This window comes from Cicer arietinum, chromosome 7 (assembly GCF_000331145.2).
Source record: "Cicer arietinum cultivar CDC Frontier isolate Library 1 chromosome 7, Cicar.CDCFrontier_v2.0, whole genome shotgun sequence".
NCBI classification, from domain to species: Eukaryota; Viridiplantae; Streptophyta; class Magnoliopsida; order Fabales; family Fabaceae; genus Cicer; species Cicer arietinum.
Genome location: NC_021166.2, coordinates 871,215 through 888,690, shown reverse-complemented (window position 1 = coordinate 888,690; position 17,476 = coordinate 871,215). Strand labels below are relative to the sequence as shown.

The 17,476-nt window shown below is 33.5% G+C and overlaps 3 protein-coding genes and 1 non-coding gene across 6 annotated transcripts; 2 read left to right on the top strand and 2 right to left on the bottom strand.

The window, feature by feature from the left end:
- Nucleotides 1–732: 732 nt before the first annotated feature.
- LOC101490205 (protein CLMP1) lies at nt 733–3,806 on the bottom strand. Its single transcript, XM_004507600.4, has one exon. It carries the CDS (start codon nt 3,475–3,477, stop codon nt 1,156–1,158), a length of 2,322 nt encoding a protein of 773 aa, XP_004507657.1. The 5' UTR covers nt 3,478–3,806; the 3' UTR covers nt 733–1,155.
- Nucleotides 3,807–4,209: 403 nt separating this feature from the next.
- Nucleotides 4,210–4,333, top strand: LOC113787859 (small nucleolar RNA snoR111). Its single transcript, XR_003474381.1, has one exon. It is a non-coding gene; the product is annotated as a small nucleolar RNA snoR111 (small nucleolar RNA).
- A 1,101-nt stretch (nt 4,334–5,434) lies between these two features.
- Nucleotides 5,435–8,386, bottom strand: LOC101489868 (inositol diphosphatase DSP4). The gene is made up of 5 exons (XM_004507599.4): nt 7,933–8,386; nt 7,765–7,858; nt 6,241–6,298; nt 6,100–6,143; nt 5,435–6,013 (listed from the first exon to the last, which is right to left on the bottom strand). Exons 1-5 carry the CDS (start codon nt 8,124–8,126, stop codon nt 5,828–5,830), a joined length of 576 nt encoding a protein of 191 aa, XP_004507656.1. The 5' UTR covers nt 8,127–8,386; the 3' UTR covers nt 5,435–5,827.
- A 3,090-nt stretch (nt 8,387–11,476) lies between these two features.
- LOC101489127 (EH domain-containing protein 1) lies at nt 11,477–17,372 on the top strand. 3 transcript variants are annotated; one of them, XR_001144319.3, is made up of 17 exons: nt 11,481–11,940; nt 12,032–12,111; nt 12,600–12,668; nt 12,776–12,833; nt 13,360–13,415; nt 13,515–13,557; nt 13,645–13,697; nt 14,190–14,303; nt 14,435–14,537; nt 14,658–14,707; nt 14,869–14,997; nt 15,074–15,325; nt 15,435–15,514; nt 15,853–15,979; nt 16,128–16,271; nt 16,347–16,794; nt 16,893–17,372. XR_001144319.3 is itself a non-coding variant. In XM_004507598.4 (16 exons), exons 1-16 carry the CDS (start codon nt 11,856–11,858, stop codon nt 16,530–16,532), a joined length of 1,629 nt encoding a protein of 542 aa, XP_004507655.1. In that variant the 5' UTR covers nt 11,481–11,855; the 3' UTR covers nt 16,533–17,372. The 3 variants fall into 3 exon arrangements, 1 of the variants encoding a protein (XP_004507655.1); XM_004507598.4 differs by having other exon boundaries at nt 16,347–17,372; XR_190113.4 differs by lacking the exons at nt 16,347–16,794; nt 16,893–17,372 and having other exon boundaries at nt 11,477–11,940; nt 15,853–16,045; nt 16,128–16,264.
- The last annotated feature ends 104 nt before the right edge of the window (nt 17,373–17,476 follow it).

Sequence of the window (17,476 nt, the reverse complement as noted above, 5' to 3'; positions counted from 1 at the left end):
AATAAGCTTCAAGTATATGTTTGTATCCACAGTGATATAACTCTCACCGTGTATCTATATAGAAGCTCTAAGAGGCAGCTTTGGAATCAACATGCGTCCAATTTGTTTTCACTGTGAAAACAAACAGGCATTAAATAAATATATGAAAAATACTAATGTAAAGAAAAAAGATTTGGAAAGATGCATCTTTTCCTGTAGTCCTTTAAACCAAATTAATAATAAATCGATGTAAAATTAAGAATATATATGAAGAAAATTCCGTGATTTTGCTTATTGCTTAAACGAGTGAAAGAACTTATGGAGAAAGCAAATATCAGTGACACCTTCAGTGTTTTCTCACCTGGAAACACCAACATGGCACGTAATCAAATGGATATAGGCTGAAACGTGAAAGACATTCATACTGACCTATCTAAATCCATTTCACCACACAATATTCAATCACACAACAAACAAACTTGTCCTGAGCACTCTGTCACAACCAATCTTGTTCATTAATGTGATGGTTGTCAACTCAATGATAGAAACCATCCATATTGAATTCAGTGTAGAGGAATCCTTATATTTTTGTTTACTTGGTATTTTTTCTACTTTTTCGTTTACTTTTTTGAGCACTCACAAGAATCTTCTTTGAGCGTTTTGCTTTATACCTCCTGCCAAAGGGTTCCCAGTATATAACTGACACTTCAAACATTAACCATGTCTACGGAAAAATAAAACACATTAAACAAATTAAGCATAACTTAAGCCTATAAAACATTAGTTTATAAAATCAGCAACACATGCAGCATATTGGTAAGACCCAACAACGCAAATTGTCAAGAGCCAAACATGTATGCAATCCTCGATAAGTTTCAACAGTACAATGAACAATGCAAGGGACAAAAATGACTGAGCAAGTGAAATTGATCATTGGAAATTCATAACTGTGTAAATAATGTTAATAAACAATCTCCCCTTCATCAGATCACCAAAAACTTCAGAAAAGAGGGCAGAGCTAATTATTGAAGGTACCCTAAATTTCCAATTGCAAGTTCCCAAAAATTCAGACATTCCTTTTGAGCTCTTGATGACAAGGATATTCCTTGTCCAGAATCTTCATTGAAGACACAACTGAACAGAAACAAATGAGATTTCAGAGGCACATCTTTTAGCTCATACTTGATTGTCCTTATTGATCTCTAGTTCGCCTTCACCGGTTTTGTTGGGATGTGGGCTCTGGACCTTTTTATCATCACCTTTTGCATCTCCATTTGAGCAATGATTCTTTAGAACCATCGAAATATCTGCCTCAGAAGCTCCTGCAAGCTTAAAGCGTTCTGTTGCAGCATCCAGGTTTTTCTTCCAACCATCCATTCCTAATTTGCATTCAACTTGGGATTTTTCAAAAAGCATGTTGCCCCAGAAGAGATGAATCTGTGATCTCATGACCACTGCTTGCTCAGCAGCTTCTTCAGCAGATATATCACCCTGACCACCAGCACTAGAAGACTCTCCTTCAGTAGCACTTCCCTGTTTCTTTCTTCTTCTCAATAGTTCTTCTTTCTTGGTTGCAGTTGGGTCCTTTAGCTCTTTTGCTCTCTGTTCCTCCAACTTCTCCCACATTTCTGTTGCAGCTTTCATCTTCTCCTCTGCACTGTTGAACAGTTGAAGAGTTTCTGTTGGATCCCAACCTGATAAATCTATCTTCTTAGCAAGTGCAAAAGACCAATGTAGCTTGGCCATTTCAAATTGTTGCTGGCCCAACGCCAACAGTCCTTCGTAGAAATCTGGTTTGATCAAGAGTGCTTCTTCGTACTTCTCTCTTGCCAAAGAATACTTTTCCTTGACCCAGTCATAAGCCACTTGAAGCTGTTCTGCCACTACCTCTTTCCCAGCAGACTCGTCTAAGGGAATCCGCTTCCTAGCAGCACACATGTGAACATTGCCCCAATTGAAGAATGCCAAAGCTGCCACCTCCTGGAACTTTGAAGCAGCCTTGTCAAATAGATCCTGAGCCTCCTCACTAGTAACTGTTTCTTCAAGTGCCTCGGAACAAAGCTCCATCCCAAGCTCATGCAAGTCAATATGAGCATCTGGGTCAATACCAACATGTGAGCGGAAAAGTTGAGCAAATTCGAACAACCAATCATCCATCTCCACTTCTTTGCATTCATTATCTCCTGTGGCTCCTGGCTTTTCCTTTGAAGCATCCTTACTTAACTTATCAACCTCGGTATCAGGAACTTCATGAACTTCAGTGACAGGTTCACCAAGGGAAGAATGAGATCTACTCTCATCTTCCTTGGTCGCTTCATTCTCAACAAGTTTTTCTTCCTCTTCTTCCAACAAAGGTGGCTCCTGCTCTGGACTAACTTCAACAATATGAAGTCTCAGCACCGAAATGGAATCACTTTTACCCAATTCAGGTTCTTTCAGCAGATAATTATCAACAAAAGACTCTGCCAATCTGAGTTCATCGGTAGAAGTTATAGTAACCAAATCACCATCACAATCCTTGTACTTGATCAGAACTGAATTTGATGAAGGAAATCTTTTGCTTACCACGTCTCTCAGTACTCTAAAACTGCAGTTCACCGGCATCTGGGCAAGCCTAATGTCATGATCATAAACAAGCTTCAATGATCTCCACCGAATCGCGACCTCCGACAGCTTTCCGTGAATAGCCGATGAATAAGACAACTGTTCCTTCTGGTTTTCATTTTTCGAGTTAGGTTGCTTCACAGTACCATTAGAAGGCTTCAGTGCTACTTTAGGCAACTGGGTCTTGGTCTCAGGACCATTTTCAGTTGGAAGTAAAACATGTTGAGACTTGTCTACCTTGCTATTAGGAGAGACAACTGACCCAACAGCAGGATTTGCTCCCTTCTTCGAAGATGGCCGTGCAGGCAAACACGGGCCTAATCCAGCAATCGGTGCACCACGGACAGCAGAAGCCCCAAGCGCAGCAGGGGAAGGACGACTGTGAAGATCCTGCTGCGCTTCCTGACGAGGTCCAAACGCAGTTCTCAATCTCTGAGCAATCTCCAAAGCATCCCTATGATTGGGATCAGCAGTCAATAAAGACTGCACATCCTGCACAGCCATCTCATACTTACCAACAGCCTCATAGGCCCGGGCTCTACGAAGTAGAGCCCGGACATATTGCGGCTGAACCTGAAGTGCCAAAGTACACTCAGAAATCACAGATTCATAATCAATTGGTTTCATTTGCATCAAACAAGCAGCCCTATTGCTGTGAAAAACAGCCCTATCAAGATGCGTTTTGGGTGTCAAACGAAGAGCATTCTCATAGTGTTGAAGAGCACCAGCATAATCCTTATTCTGAAATCTCTTATTCCCTTCTTCTTTCATTTCATGTGCCTTTTTCAAAAAAATTGAAGAATCCAATTCCACACCACCATTCACCGTTTGAGCAGAAGAAGCCGAATTGTCAACAGAACCACTCTTCTTTTTTCTACCCCCTGATCTCCCCATACTCTCACTTTCTTTTCACACAATAATAAGTTATACTTAAGTCTAAACCTAAATCTAAATAAAATCAAATTTGTAAAAGTAAAGAGAAATTACTTGTGCACTAGAATTATGTTTCGATGAAGTCGAGGCTTGAGAAGGAGATGGGTTTAAAGAATTGGACTTACCGGTGAGAAGATGAAAGGGTGCGCAGTTACGGTGAATGGAAGAATCTAGAAGAAGCAAAGAAATGAAATTGAAATTGACATGAAAATGAAAATAAAAATGGTGTTGTTGGTTTAGTAGTGGAGATAGTGCTAATGGGTTTTGGGAACTAAAGTGAAACCCTAGAAACTTGGATCAGTTTCACAGTTATTAGATGTGGTGGGTCCATTCTACATTCCTTAATTAATAACCGTCCGATCTGAAGAATCGTCACATCTCGGTGTTGACCTTCAATATCAACCATGATACGCACCCACGATATAATACATCCACTACAGAGACTGATAAAAGATATTTCCGTAAATAAGTGAATAAAAGGGGGTAATTTTGTCCATTCAGATCGATTTAGGTTAGCGACTTGGCTTATAAATTGCTGCTATCACTGTGAAAGTATTCATTCTCAAATTCCATCTTCGTTAAACAACGGCGATGAACAACAATCATATTGATTAGGGTTTTCAAATTAGTTTATTTTTTCTTATGCTGATAATTTATTTTTGAATAGAATTAAAGAAAAGCCTCAATTGTTTTATAGAGAAGGAAGAGACTGACAAAGTGTCTCTGCCATCGTTGAAAATTGAGGCATAACAAACGCCGAGCCATCGTTTCGGTCGTCATTTGTTACATTGGCGAATCGATTGTTTCTCGTCTACATATTTTTTTCTATCCTTTGCTTTCTTTTTTATGTTTCTGATTAGTTATTTTTCTTAGATGTTTTATTAAATTATTTGAAAAATGTAGAGTATTTCTGATTAGAAGAAACAAAAAGTGCATATGATGTGAAAATTAAAATTTCTTCACTTTGAACCGAATGGAGATTTTTTATCCTTGCGGACACTTTCTCATTCGCTGATGCACTTTTTATACTCTTGGTTCGTGTTTATGTTTTGCACTTCGATGAGTTTTTTATATAATTTTTTCTATCCATACAAAAGTGGAAGAAAATACGGATACAACAGATTTTATATTATTCAATATTTTCTTATCTTTAATTAAGATATAATTGATATCCAGAGTCAATCACAAGTGTTTGATAAAAAAAATATAATTTTAATTTTTTCTAAATAAAATTATTTTTATATTGATTTTCATGAACTGATTAGGTAGATTATTTTTTACCCCAAATGTGGTTCGTTGTAAAACTTATTTTTAAGACCAATATAAAAATTGATTGTACATTTTCAAATTATGAATCTATCAGAGTGGATAATTAATTGAATGGTATATAAAAATACCAATATTTTTTTGAAAACAATACTACATATGTAAATTCTTCATATTACGTATTTGAAATTATGTTTCTTTTATGCAAAGATTAAACATTATTAAAATGCACTTTATGTTTGTGAAAGTTGAGAAGACTAAAAGTTAAAAATTTTAAATATTGATAAAGTTTAAGGAGGATCTCTTGACAACTAATGATCAAGATACGCATGAATTAATGATGAAGGATGAAATTGGATGTGAGACAATGACAATGAATGACATTCGTAAAGGACATTAAATTTGATGATTGACATGAAGTTTGATGATTGATAATGACAATGAAGGGAGAATCGTGAGGTTATAGATGATCACAATAAAATCTTATGATCATTTATGATATCATTGTTGGGCTTTTCATCCTCAATATCCATTATTACATTTCATGTCTTTGTTATCATACACAATAGTATTTTCAAAGTGATTTGGTACGTATGGAACATTCTACTAAGGAGGAATGTAAATGGAGTTGAGGAGAGAGAGATTATACTAATGATACACAATAAGATTTGGTGGAATTGCTTGATACTAAATCACACACTAATTGCAAACTTCACCTTAGAACCTGCCACATAGTAACTGACTAGTGAAATAACCGCAGCAGTGCTGCCGAACATTTTATCAGAGCTTTCGATGGATACAAAAAAGAAAGTTGCCATTATTCAACCCACATCTTTGCATAAACTGGTATATTGGGCACCCAACATTGAAACAGGAAAGGAAAGAAAAAGTAACGGAGCAGAACATCTCATATAAAATCCTACTGGTCCTACACTAATTTTCATTCACATAAGATTAAACACTAGTCGTTATACTTCACTTCATCATGGAAATATTCCATGGGAGGAAGCACCAGCTTTCTAAATTGCACCCATTATTTCAATTCCTATTTCCTTGAGCATGAAAATGCCAGTGGGTTGTACTTCAAACCTGAAATATCAAACAATTCAATGAACCTCTGGTCTGACACTCTGGCTTTGGCACCTGCAAACCTTTGGTATTCATCAAAAATAGATGATAGACACCATCTCTGCAATCTTCTTATGCATCCCACAAGACAACCAGTGCGGTGCTGTTCATTGTAAAATCACCAAACCATTGGAGATTAATGATTCAAAAGTACTAATAAAAGAAATATTCAGAGAACAGAGTACACACCTTCCCTCGTTTACAATGAATCAGCAGGGGGTGGTTCCTAACATCTAGAAAGCAAAAAAAACAGAAGCACCAACTTGATTAATAAATATGTCATGAACAAACTGTGCTATTAAGTTAGTGAAGTTCAAGATTTTGTAATACCGAGCACTACTTTCAAAGCTTCTTGGATCTTATCATTTGGGATGTTGACAAAGGGTTCCTGCCCACATTATGTGTAATCAGTGTGCAGAACTATGCTTTATCAGATCAGTTAAAATATCATATTCTGTCTTTTGCTTCTCCTCCCTTGCCTGGCAAAACCCAGGCGGAAGAAGGCAAATTTTTGGGAGGGGGGGTTGCTATCGTTCAATGTTGAGGGATTCCCAGGTCATAAAGACTATAAGCCTGTATAAAAGAATCACTGATAATTGCAAAAAGTTACAAGCAAATTCAGCATGGAGCATGTACTGGGAATGGTATCAGTTTATATTTTGTAACTGTATAAGATAAGGTAGACAGCTTTTAAAAACCATTCCTCAAAGCTGAAACAATGTATAGACATAGAAATCAAATTCATTTAATCATAGCAGCAACTTGAGGCTATAAATACAGAATGGCATCTATCAGTTTAAAGTCCTGCATTATCCACCTTCAAAAGCTCCCGTGTTTGGGTTTAGTGCAAGGTCTATTAGATAACATTAGGCTTTGTTTGGATTGGTGGAATATGATGGAATGAAGTGGTAACTAATGAGGTTCCATTGTTTGGATATTTTAAAAATAAGTGGAATGGAGTGGAACATGATGGAATATATTCCATCCGATTCCATCCTCTCCCTTCATTTTCTTCTCCTCCAATTTGGGGAGTATGGGATGAAATCCTACTTTTGGTAGGTAGAGGTAAACAATGAAATTGATATTTTGCTCCATTCCGCTCATTTTAAAATATACAAACAGAGCCTTAATGTTACTGCTGGTAGGTAGAGGTAAAAAGGGTTTTTAGTTGGTACCAAACCTCTTAAATGTGGCAAGACTTTACCATAGGGGGTGAACAATATAAATACATATTCTGAAATAGGTCTATGACACAGAATAAAGAACACAAGAGTATAGATCACATAACTAAAAGTACAGCCATATGATTTTCCAAAGGATTTTTTGAAAAAGCCTAAAGGAACTTCCCTATGAATCCAAATAATCAAAGCAAACTTTACAAACTGCTAATATTCTCATTAGTTCAAGGGAAGACTATTATCAATTAATCTTGTTTGAGGTTTTAAAATCAAAGAGTTCACTTTCAAAATGGAATTGAGTACTCAGTTTTTATCCTTGAAACTGAAGATACACCAACCATAACAGAAAGCCAATAATTTTCTAGTAGCATTGAGATACCATTTCATTCAAATTATGTTATACCTAAAATCACAAATGTTTATTTCAAACCAGGATAAGTTCAGCTTTCACAAACAACAGTTTCAAAAAAAAATAAAATTGCTTTATAACCCACCGATTCTCACAGGGAAGAGTCATGGTAATCCAGAGTTCGGCGAAAGATAAATAAAATTTGGTCAATAATTGTTACAGTCAAAATTCAAATTCGGAACACCCGATCCGTCCTTAATTAATTGAAACAATGGTTTCAATTGAACGCTAGTTAATAGCAAGAGAACAAGAAAGTTGGATACAAACCTTACAACCATCAATACCGAATTGATAAAGCCTAATTCCGTTAGATTTCAAAAACTCCGCAGTAGTTTCTGGATAGGGTTCAGGGCACAAACATCTACACCAAAACGAATATGAATAAAAAATTCACAACCAAACAATACAACATAGAAAGGGAAATTGAAGTCTCACATTACGGAACGAAGACGAAGTGATTTCATGAATCCAAAGTTGGCAGAATCGGGAAAACCGGACCTGAAAATGCCATTATCAACCATCGCGAAGTTCAACGGCGGCACAAATACCTCATCGGCGTCGTCGGAGTTATGCGGCGGAGAAACTTCTGCGGTAAATGACACCTGGCCGTTGGAATTGTCGAGTTTCATGATTTTGGCGCCAAAAATGGAAGGAGTGAAAGATGAATTGTTATGGTGAGAAACGATTCATAGGATCTTCTATATAGATAATAGTAGTTAGGAGAGAGAGAGAGAAAGAGGATCTTCGATAAGATGCTTTGAAGAGTAGAAATGGAGACGTGTAGAGAAAGAATATGCTGAGAGTGGAAGGCACAACGAAAAACCCAAACAAAGCTGTTTGTTTTGTACCAATCAAAGTATCAAACCCACCCCACACTCATGTGTAAAGTTGCATCTTTTTCTTTTTCCTTTTTACTTTTCTATCTTCTATTTTTCCTTCTTACTTTTCAAGGTATCAACCCCGCCCCCACTCATCTGCATTTTACTCTATTTTTATACAATCGTATTTAGGGATGGTAATGATATTTAAAAAAATATTTCTATCTATGTCTTTATTTTCCTCGTATCAATTTCAATACTCATATCTTTTCAAGTACCTAAATATATTAAATAAATTAATGAATAATTATTATTGTTGTCACTAAATTTAAAGAATAATAAAATATTTTAAATTTAAAAAAATAAAAAAGCTAATTCATAACATTTTAAATGAATATACATAACAATGAACATCCAAACTTCAAGAATAATATTTTATGAAGTTGTAAGTCTGAGACAATACTTTTCGAAATTCGTAAAAAAAAATTATATGTATATTATATTAGACAAATATAATTATAAAATTATAATTAATAATACAAAACTCTTGGCTATACAATTATTTAACTATTCATTATAATCAAATTATTGAAAAGTTTACGAACTTTAATATTTCCATTATATATATTAAGTTTAAATATGTTTTCGATTCCTATAAATATATTATTTTTATTTTATTTTAGTTCTTGTAAGTTTGTTTTTTTTATTTTTTTTATCAAAGACAGTCAATTTTAGTCCCTAAAAGAAGAGTTGATAAACTGTCATGACATGTCGGTCTATAAATACATACCAACACATTATCTTTTATTATATATTAAAAAAATTAAAATGTTTTATATTATTAATTAATAAATTTATTTACTGATCATTTAATAATCAGTGTTGTTTTATAAATAAAATATGAATAAAATTAAAAAAAGGGTTTAAGAGTTTTTGAAAAACTCTTCATTGTTTTAATGTTAATTTGATGTTATGGATCAAAGTCGAGCGTCTCTTATTTTATTATGACTAAATCCAAACAAAAACACTTACAGAAACTAAAATAAAAAAATAATATATTCACAAGACCAAATACATATTTAAACTTAAATATCATAGTGGTTCAATTCAATAGATGTTAAAACATAAAATAAATAATTAAACTAAACATAAATATAATATAATAAATAAATAAATAATATATTTATATAAGTACAAGTCGAAAGGGGTGAATATTATAATACTTGTATCGAGTTTGAGATCTTTAAAACAATATTTATAACTAGACTTACGAGACATATTTTGTTTTTAAATTTTTCTTAAAAATAGTTTTGAAAAATTGATTTGCAAAAAAAGTATTTAAAAACAAAAAACAAAACCAAATCAAACAAACTCTAAAATATTATTGTAAAATAATTATGTTACACGTACAATTAAATAAAAATTTGAAAAAGGAATATATGCAATTGCTTTGTGTGCCGACAATCTACGATTGATTGTTGTTATAAAATAATTTTACATTTATAAAATGCAATGCATGTCTTTTATGGTGTGTTTAGTTAGAGGGGTTTGGAGGAGACCGGAGAACATATTTTAAAAAAATATGTGTTTGTTCAAATTTTAGGATGAGAATAAATATGAGCAAAATCTCTACTAAGGGTTTGTTTGTTTCAATAGAAGTAGGAGATAGGAGGAATTTTAATGGAGGAGAGCTAAATACATGTTTGGTTCCAAATATTGGAGGTGATAATTTTTTTTTTTAATGATTGTGTTTTGATTCAAATAAATACGAGGGATTGTGCTCCCCCATCTCCTCTTAAAATTTGAATAAAACACACTTAAAAAAAATATATATTATGTCCTCTTTCTACCAAACACACCCTAAAGTTGTTTTTATTCTTCATTCATTTGGGGGATTTGAAGAGGAACAAGACAACTTAAAAAAAAACATATATGATTGTTGAATGTCCCTACAAATCAACACAAGTCTTTGTAGTATGTTTTGTCTCCACTCGCATACTTTTAGAAAAAATTCTCGTTTTGTCAATTATATAGTCTCATACCTACACAATCTCAATAGTCAATATTCTTCTTATTTTAATGTGATTTGGTTCATTTATGTGTCTCTTTGCATGTAAGGGTGTTAGGAACCCCTCATTGCACGTGTTTTGTGTATTGATGATCATTGTTCATCCTCGTAAGCCTCAAACATCACATTTAAGAAAAGAAATAATGAAAATATAATTAAAAATTAAAAACTACTAAGATATTTGATCTCTTAACTTATTTTTCTGAATTCACTTAATATCTTTTTGTTTTGTTTGATCATTGCACTCTACTACTATTAGTCATTTAACTCTACTACTATTAGTTAGACTTGACAAAAAAATCCAACTTAAAAGAGCAACTATAAATTAAGGTTTAATAAAAAAAATTATTTTCTTATTCTTCAAATTAGAGTTTATCATCTACTCCTCTTCCGCCCTTTTCATCCTCAATGACCACAGAAGATGATAATTTCAACAAATAATTGTTAAAGAAAAAAATAAGCATAACCAAAACGAAAGGATGATGATGATTTCTATAGTATGATCATGTTAAAAGAAAAATAAATGCATTAGTGTATAATCCCAAGTCTGTATGAGAAAAAGGGATATGTGAAAATGAAATCAAATATTATTTTGAGTTTTAGATAATTTTGCCACCTCGTATCATCTCCATCAACACTATTTTTTAGGTGTATTAAAAATCAAAACATTACAGCCGAAATTAAACTCTTTAATAAAATTTGTGTTGGTTATTTATTGATCAGAAGAAGATAAACTCTAATTTGGAGAAAAAGAAAAGGAAACTAATTTTTACATAAACCATAATTTGGAGATATTGTCTGAGTTATATATATTTTTATATTACTGTGTTAGGTATCCTAATAACACTAACAACTAATGATATGTAGGCGAAGTTAACACATACATACCAAAATTTGACAGAAAAGTGACTAATGATAATTAAAATTTAATATAAAATAAAATAAAAACAAATTAATAGATGAAAGTTTAATATAGTCAAAGTTAAGGTTAGAAACTGACATCTCATTGTAGGAATTTTTTTTTATCATTTCGCTCATAATTTTTTTTTTTCGTTTAGAATATATCTGTATTTCTCAAAAGTTCTAAGTAACATATTTCTGAATGCACGAAATGAGTGTAAACTCGGCATCAGCTGCATTAATTTATTTCAGCAATGGATCAAAACTTTGCTGTGGCGCTGCAAATTCAAAACTTCAAAATGGCAAAACAAGAGTTTGATCCGTAATCCAATTCTAGAATATACACCAGCGTGGGGACACGATTACGTGGTTTGCCGTTACATTAAATTAATTAAACTCGAAAGGACTTTTTTGTTACTCAACTTAAAACAAATCAATTAAACTTAACCACACACGCCAACGAGAACGAATTTAAATCACAGTTTTGAATTGAAGCAACTTTCAACTTACACTTCTAACTAACTAGTAAACAAACCCTCGAGATTTGATATACAGAGATTCAATTCAAAAAGATGAAAACGGTATCCGATTGGATCGGCTCGTGTTCGAATGAGCAAAGGAATACGTATCAGCAATGGTTCAACTTCGCCGATTCAGGTTTTGCATATTCACTTGCTTAGTAGATAGTTAATTCTTCATTTTCCGATTCATTACTTTTTCAATTCGCTTTTTGATTTGTTGATCATAGATGGAGATGGCCGTATCAGTGGAAATGATGCTACCAAGTTCTTTGCTCTCTCCAACTTGTCTCGCCCTCAACTCAAGCAGGTATAAATATTTTTTTTCCTTCAATTTTTATTCTCATTTCAATTACTAATAATTTCTCAAATGATGTTCACTCTCCAATGAAGCCTATGTTTGGTTCCACGTTTAGAGCACTTAGAATTGATTCTGGAGGTGGAAAATTGATTTTTGACATGTTTGGCCGAGTAGAAAAGTAAAATTGATTTTACCTTCAGAATTGATTATAACAAGCTAATATTTGTAGCTTTTGAGTCTAAAAATGATTTTCACGCTGAAATTTATTGTTCAACTCACTTTTACATAAATGCATCCAAACATAAACTATGTTATATTCAACTCACTTTTAAGTAAAATCATTTTACAAAATTAATAATTCATTCAAAATCAATTTTTGTTACCGTAGAAACAAAGATACACTAACAGAAACTATTTTCCCTCTACTATAATTTTTCATAGGTTAATCTGGCTTACTTGCGTTATTTCATCAATGATTCCTTATTTTCTGAATATAGGTTTGGGCTATTGCGGATACCAAAAGAAAAGGTTTTTTAGGTTTTGAAGAGTTTGTTACTGCAATGCAGGTTATTATATACATTTTGAAATACTAATGACTGTTGAGTTTTAATATGGGTGGTTTATCTGATATCGAAATCTGACTTTAAAATTGAATGTTTGTTGTTATAAACAGCTCATTTCTGTGGGACAAGCAGGGTATGATCTCAACTCAGATATCCTTAAAACTGAAAGTAGGTTCACTGATTAATTAACCCGTTTTATTTTATGGTCTTGTTGTTATATGTTTGCATTGATATTTATCTTATCAAAGGAGACTAGGAGAGAATATGCTTTTCTCCTTCTACTTGTTAAGAACATCCGACATGTAATGATAAGGATGATAACGTGAGGTCTCATGTCATGACCGCTTTATCTGTTGAATGTAAATCATTTGGTATGATACTGAGCAATCAGGGTGTAGTTATGAGGCTTAATTAATGGGTACCGACAAGAGAAAGTTCATTCATGTTTTATTTCTCAGGTATTATACATTTAAATTTCAAGGAATATTAAATGGCTAAACTAGTAAACTTCATGATTCATGCACCACCTAGACAGGGAGGGTGTTGGTCTCAATTTGCATATTGATACCATATGTATATATGTTATCTGTTAGATTGAGTGATTCAGTCTAACTTAAATTTTCTATTGATCTCAGTATTTATGCCATTTATTTGTTTTTAATGCATTTAATCATTCGACTTCTATTGATTTCAGTTGACAACGAAAATATCAAACCTCCAGTAATGGATGGAATTGATGCATTAGTAGCAGTAAGCAGTACTTTTTATATAACTCTGCTTTATCAATTAGATTGTATTATTTTTGTTGATTCCTTTTCTTATTGGTTTCTTTTCTGTTTGTTTTTTTAGAAAACAGAGAGTTCAGCGATAAATGCTCAGTCTGATGAATTTGGTTAGACATGTAATTTTTGTTTATTTATTAGTGACATTGTATTTTTTAATAAATATTGATTGAATTATTTTACTGATAAATACTTAGGGACTGGTCAGCCTCGGCCTTTTCCCCCAGTTTCTTCAAAATCTGTAAAAAAGGTGAGTCCTCCAAATTTATGCCCATGTTGACATAAATCAAGATTTTTGCTATTAAAGCAAATAAGACATGTAAAATAACGATAGACCACCAAGCCTTTTATAGATGAACTTGAACAACCAATCTGTAAAATGTGGTTACTATTTCATACTTCTAATGGACAAATGATAGTTAATTTTCCGATGATAAAATAAAAGGCATTCTTTTATTATTGAATGCTTTGTTTCTTTTTCTTTTTTACTTCGATGAATTATTACGAGGTAGATACATTTAGAATTGATATCTATGTCTGTTGCTTTTGCTCATTGCATCATGAATCAGATTATATGCGCAAGGCAATATTGAAGAGATGTAATTACTGTATAAAAACCATTTGGAATGCGCATTTGTGAATTTGTTTCTTTCCAAGCTCTACTATGTATGTCCTTACTTTATTTCAATTTATTGCTCGGTATATTCTAATTTAGTACTTTCCTATTTTCCTTTTTTTTTAGTTACCTCTCAATGCAGTGACATCAATAATAGATGGCTTGAAGAGATTGTATGTGGATCGGCTAAAACCGTTGGAGGTCACTTATCGATTCAATGATTTTGTATCTCCATTATTGGTAAGTGACATCTGCATTCAATATATAAATAAAATATGTTAATTTCTGTACTCTACATGTGTGAATGAATTAGTATCATTCATGCAGTTATGACTAATCAAGTTAGGATGTCTATGATTTGTCCTTTTCAGACCAACAGTGATTTTGATGCTAAACCAATGGTCATGCTTCTTGGTCAATATTCCACTGGGAAAACAACATTTATAAAACATTTGCTAAGATGTGAATATCCAGGTTAGTTAAGATGTGGTTGATCTAGCAACTGCATCATATAAATTCCTTGATGCATATAATTTGCTGATAGAGGGGTATAAATTACTTCATCAATCCTGTATCACCTTACTTTTCACACAGGGGCACACATTGGACCTGAGCCTACAACCGACAGATTTGTTGCTGTCATGGTACTATAATCTCTTTCTTTTTTACTTTCTAGTATTGCCTTTGGAAGTTGATCAAATTCAAACAAAACGCTTCTTTTTGAGCATCAGAGTTCATTTTGCAATTGTGAATTTGTTCCGTAGTGCTCACAAAGGTTCAAAGCTCAATATCTTTTTACTTGTAGTCTGGAGCTGATGAGAGGAGCATTCCTGGAAATACTGCAGCTGTTGATGCTAGCATGCCTTTTAGTGGCCTGTCAACTTTTGGTGGTTCATTTTTGTCGAAGTTTCAATGCTCTCAAATGCCACATCCAGTGAGTTTTTTATATCTTTCAAATTTAAGTTTTGCTCGGTTCGCATTTTTGTCCTTGAAACAATATTTGCTTTCAGCTGCTAGATGAAATAACATTTGTGGATACCCCTGGTGTCCTCTCTGGAGAAAAGCAAAGAACTGAACGAAGTTATGATTTTACTGGTGTTATATCTTGGTTTGCTGCAAAATGCGATTTGATTCTTCTCCTATTTGATCCTCACAAACTAGATGTCAGTGATGAATTTAAACGAGTGATTGCCTCCCTACGTGGTCATGATGACAAAATTCGTGTAGTTTTGAATAAGGCAGACCAAATTGATACTCAACAAGTAAGGCAGTATCCACAACTTAATTTAGCCTGATCTAAATATGTATGGCAATTTGTTTTGCAATTTTTTTGGCCTACTTACTTATGTGACTCGTATTGTAATGCTGCAGCTCATGAGAGTTTATGGAGCACTGATGTGGTCTTTGGGAAAAGTTCTGAATACTCCAGAAGTTGTACGCGTTTATATTGGGTAGGTTAGTTATCTTTGAAATACACGTAATGTAATGATTCATTGATTTATTTACAAAGGCTCAATTTTTGGTATCTACTATTCATTTAAGTTTATGCTGTTCTGTTGCAATTGTACACCATAAGTTTTTATTTTTATCTTTTATGTTTCTGCAGTTTTGGTGAAAAAGTGATCTTTATTATCTTTTCTTTTTTAGAATTTTGTAGGTAGACTCACATTTAAATGCTTTGTGTCTGCCTCTGCTTCATATTGTTTTCACACTACATCAATCGTTTCATTCTCCTATTAATTTGACATTCTTCAGCTGTTAGTTTATTCTACTTTCCTTGACTTTTCAGCTCATTCAATGACAAGCCTATAAATGAAGGCTCTGTTGGCCCGTTAGGACAGGCCCTTTTTGAGAAGGAACAAAATGATCTTCTTGCAGATTTGGTAGATATTCCAAGAAAGGCGTGTGATGGTCGGGTATAATTCTACTTTCATATTATTGTTTAACCTGGTCATACAAACGAGTAAACGTATACATGGCAGGTAACTGCAAGCTTATACTCTTACTTGTTTGTATTATTTTCATTTTCGGGTTAAAAAATCTGATGTCATTGGAATGGTGCAGATCAATGAATTTGTCAAACGTGCTAGATCTGCTAAAATCCATGCCTATATAATTAGTCACCTTAAGATGGAGATGCCTGCAATGATAGGCAAAGCTAAGGCTCAGCAAAGGCTTATAGATAATCTTGAAGATGAATTTAAAAAGGTATCCTCCTTTCATTTCTCTTTCCTTATTTTGCTTAGTTTCTTAATTACTTGTTATTTTCATCTTGCAAAGCAGGTTCAAAGGGAGTTTCATCTACCAGCTGGTGATTTTCCTAATGTAGATCATTTCAGAGAAGTTTTGAATGGTTATAGCATCGACAAATTTGAGAAATTAAAGCCTAAAATGATTCAAGCCGTAGATGACATGCTTGGTTATGAAATACCAGATCTGTTAAATAAATTTAGGAATCCTTATGTTTGAGCTGAAAAACATTGAAGTTTGTTGTTGATCTTGTCCTGAATGTTTCTGACTGATATTTTGATGTTTAGGTTTTTCCGAACTAATGGACATATGTTCTTGTGCGCTGAATGTCAAATGTCTACAAACTTTACTGTCCAGTCTATGACATAAGATTGTAGATAGGGGCTGGTTTAGAAAATGCTATTCTCTATTTATTTTGTTTGCCTTCACTATCCCGTCTACCATTTCTAGTGACCTTGTGAGTGGGAACGGAACAATAAAGGTGCTCTTGTATACTTGCTTTACATTACAATGATATCTAGACAAGGTTTTATGTAGCATATTTTGTTTATTGGCTGCAGCATTTTTGGTTCATTGCAGGCGTTTAAGTCACATAGCTTCTGTGATGTTCTGATGTGAAGCCATTCATATTTTGGTTCCCTGCAGTGTCAGTTTCATTTTACCAGGGTGAAGGGCCAAGTCTCTTTTCTGCTGTCTTGAGTTTTTATGGAATGCGACTCACAAAAATATTAGGCATATTGGGCTTTCTCTTGTTGGGCCTTTTCTTTTTGTTTTACTATTTCCTTTATGTTTGCCAAGCTGGTATAAGATAGAGGATTTAAGCTGCTGCAGTGAGCAAGAACAGAAGTCAGTAGAGAGATTGTTTGAAAACAGCGAGAGAGAAGAGAGAAAAAAATAGAGACAGAGAAAAACACCACGAGTGAAAATCAAGAGTGAAGGTTTCTCTCTTGTAATCTTGATATGAATTCTTTCGTTTAATATTGGAGCTTCTCTCTCCTGGAGACGTAGGTCATCATTGGATTGAACTCCGTAATAAATTTGTGTGTTCTTCTCTTTCAATCTTGGTTTTAATTGATGCACTCTGTTTAAATTCCTGCATAATTTCAATTACTGCATTTCTGTGTTCCTGCATATAGTGGTTTTTTTGGTTCTGTCATTGCATT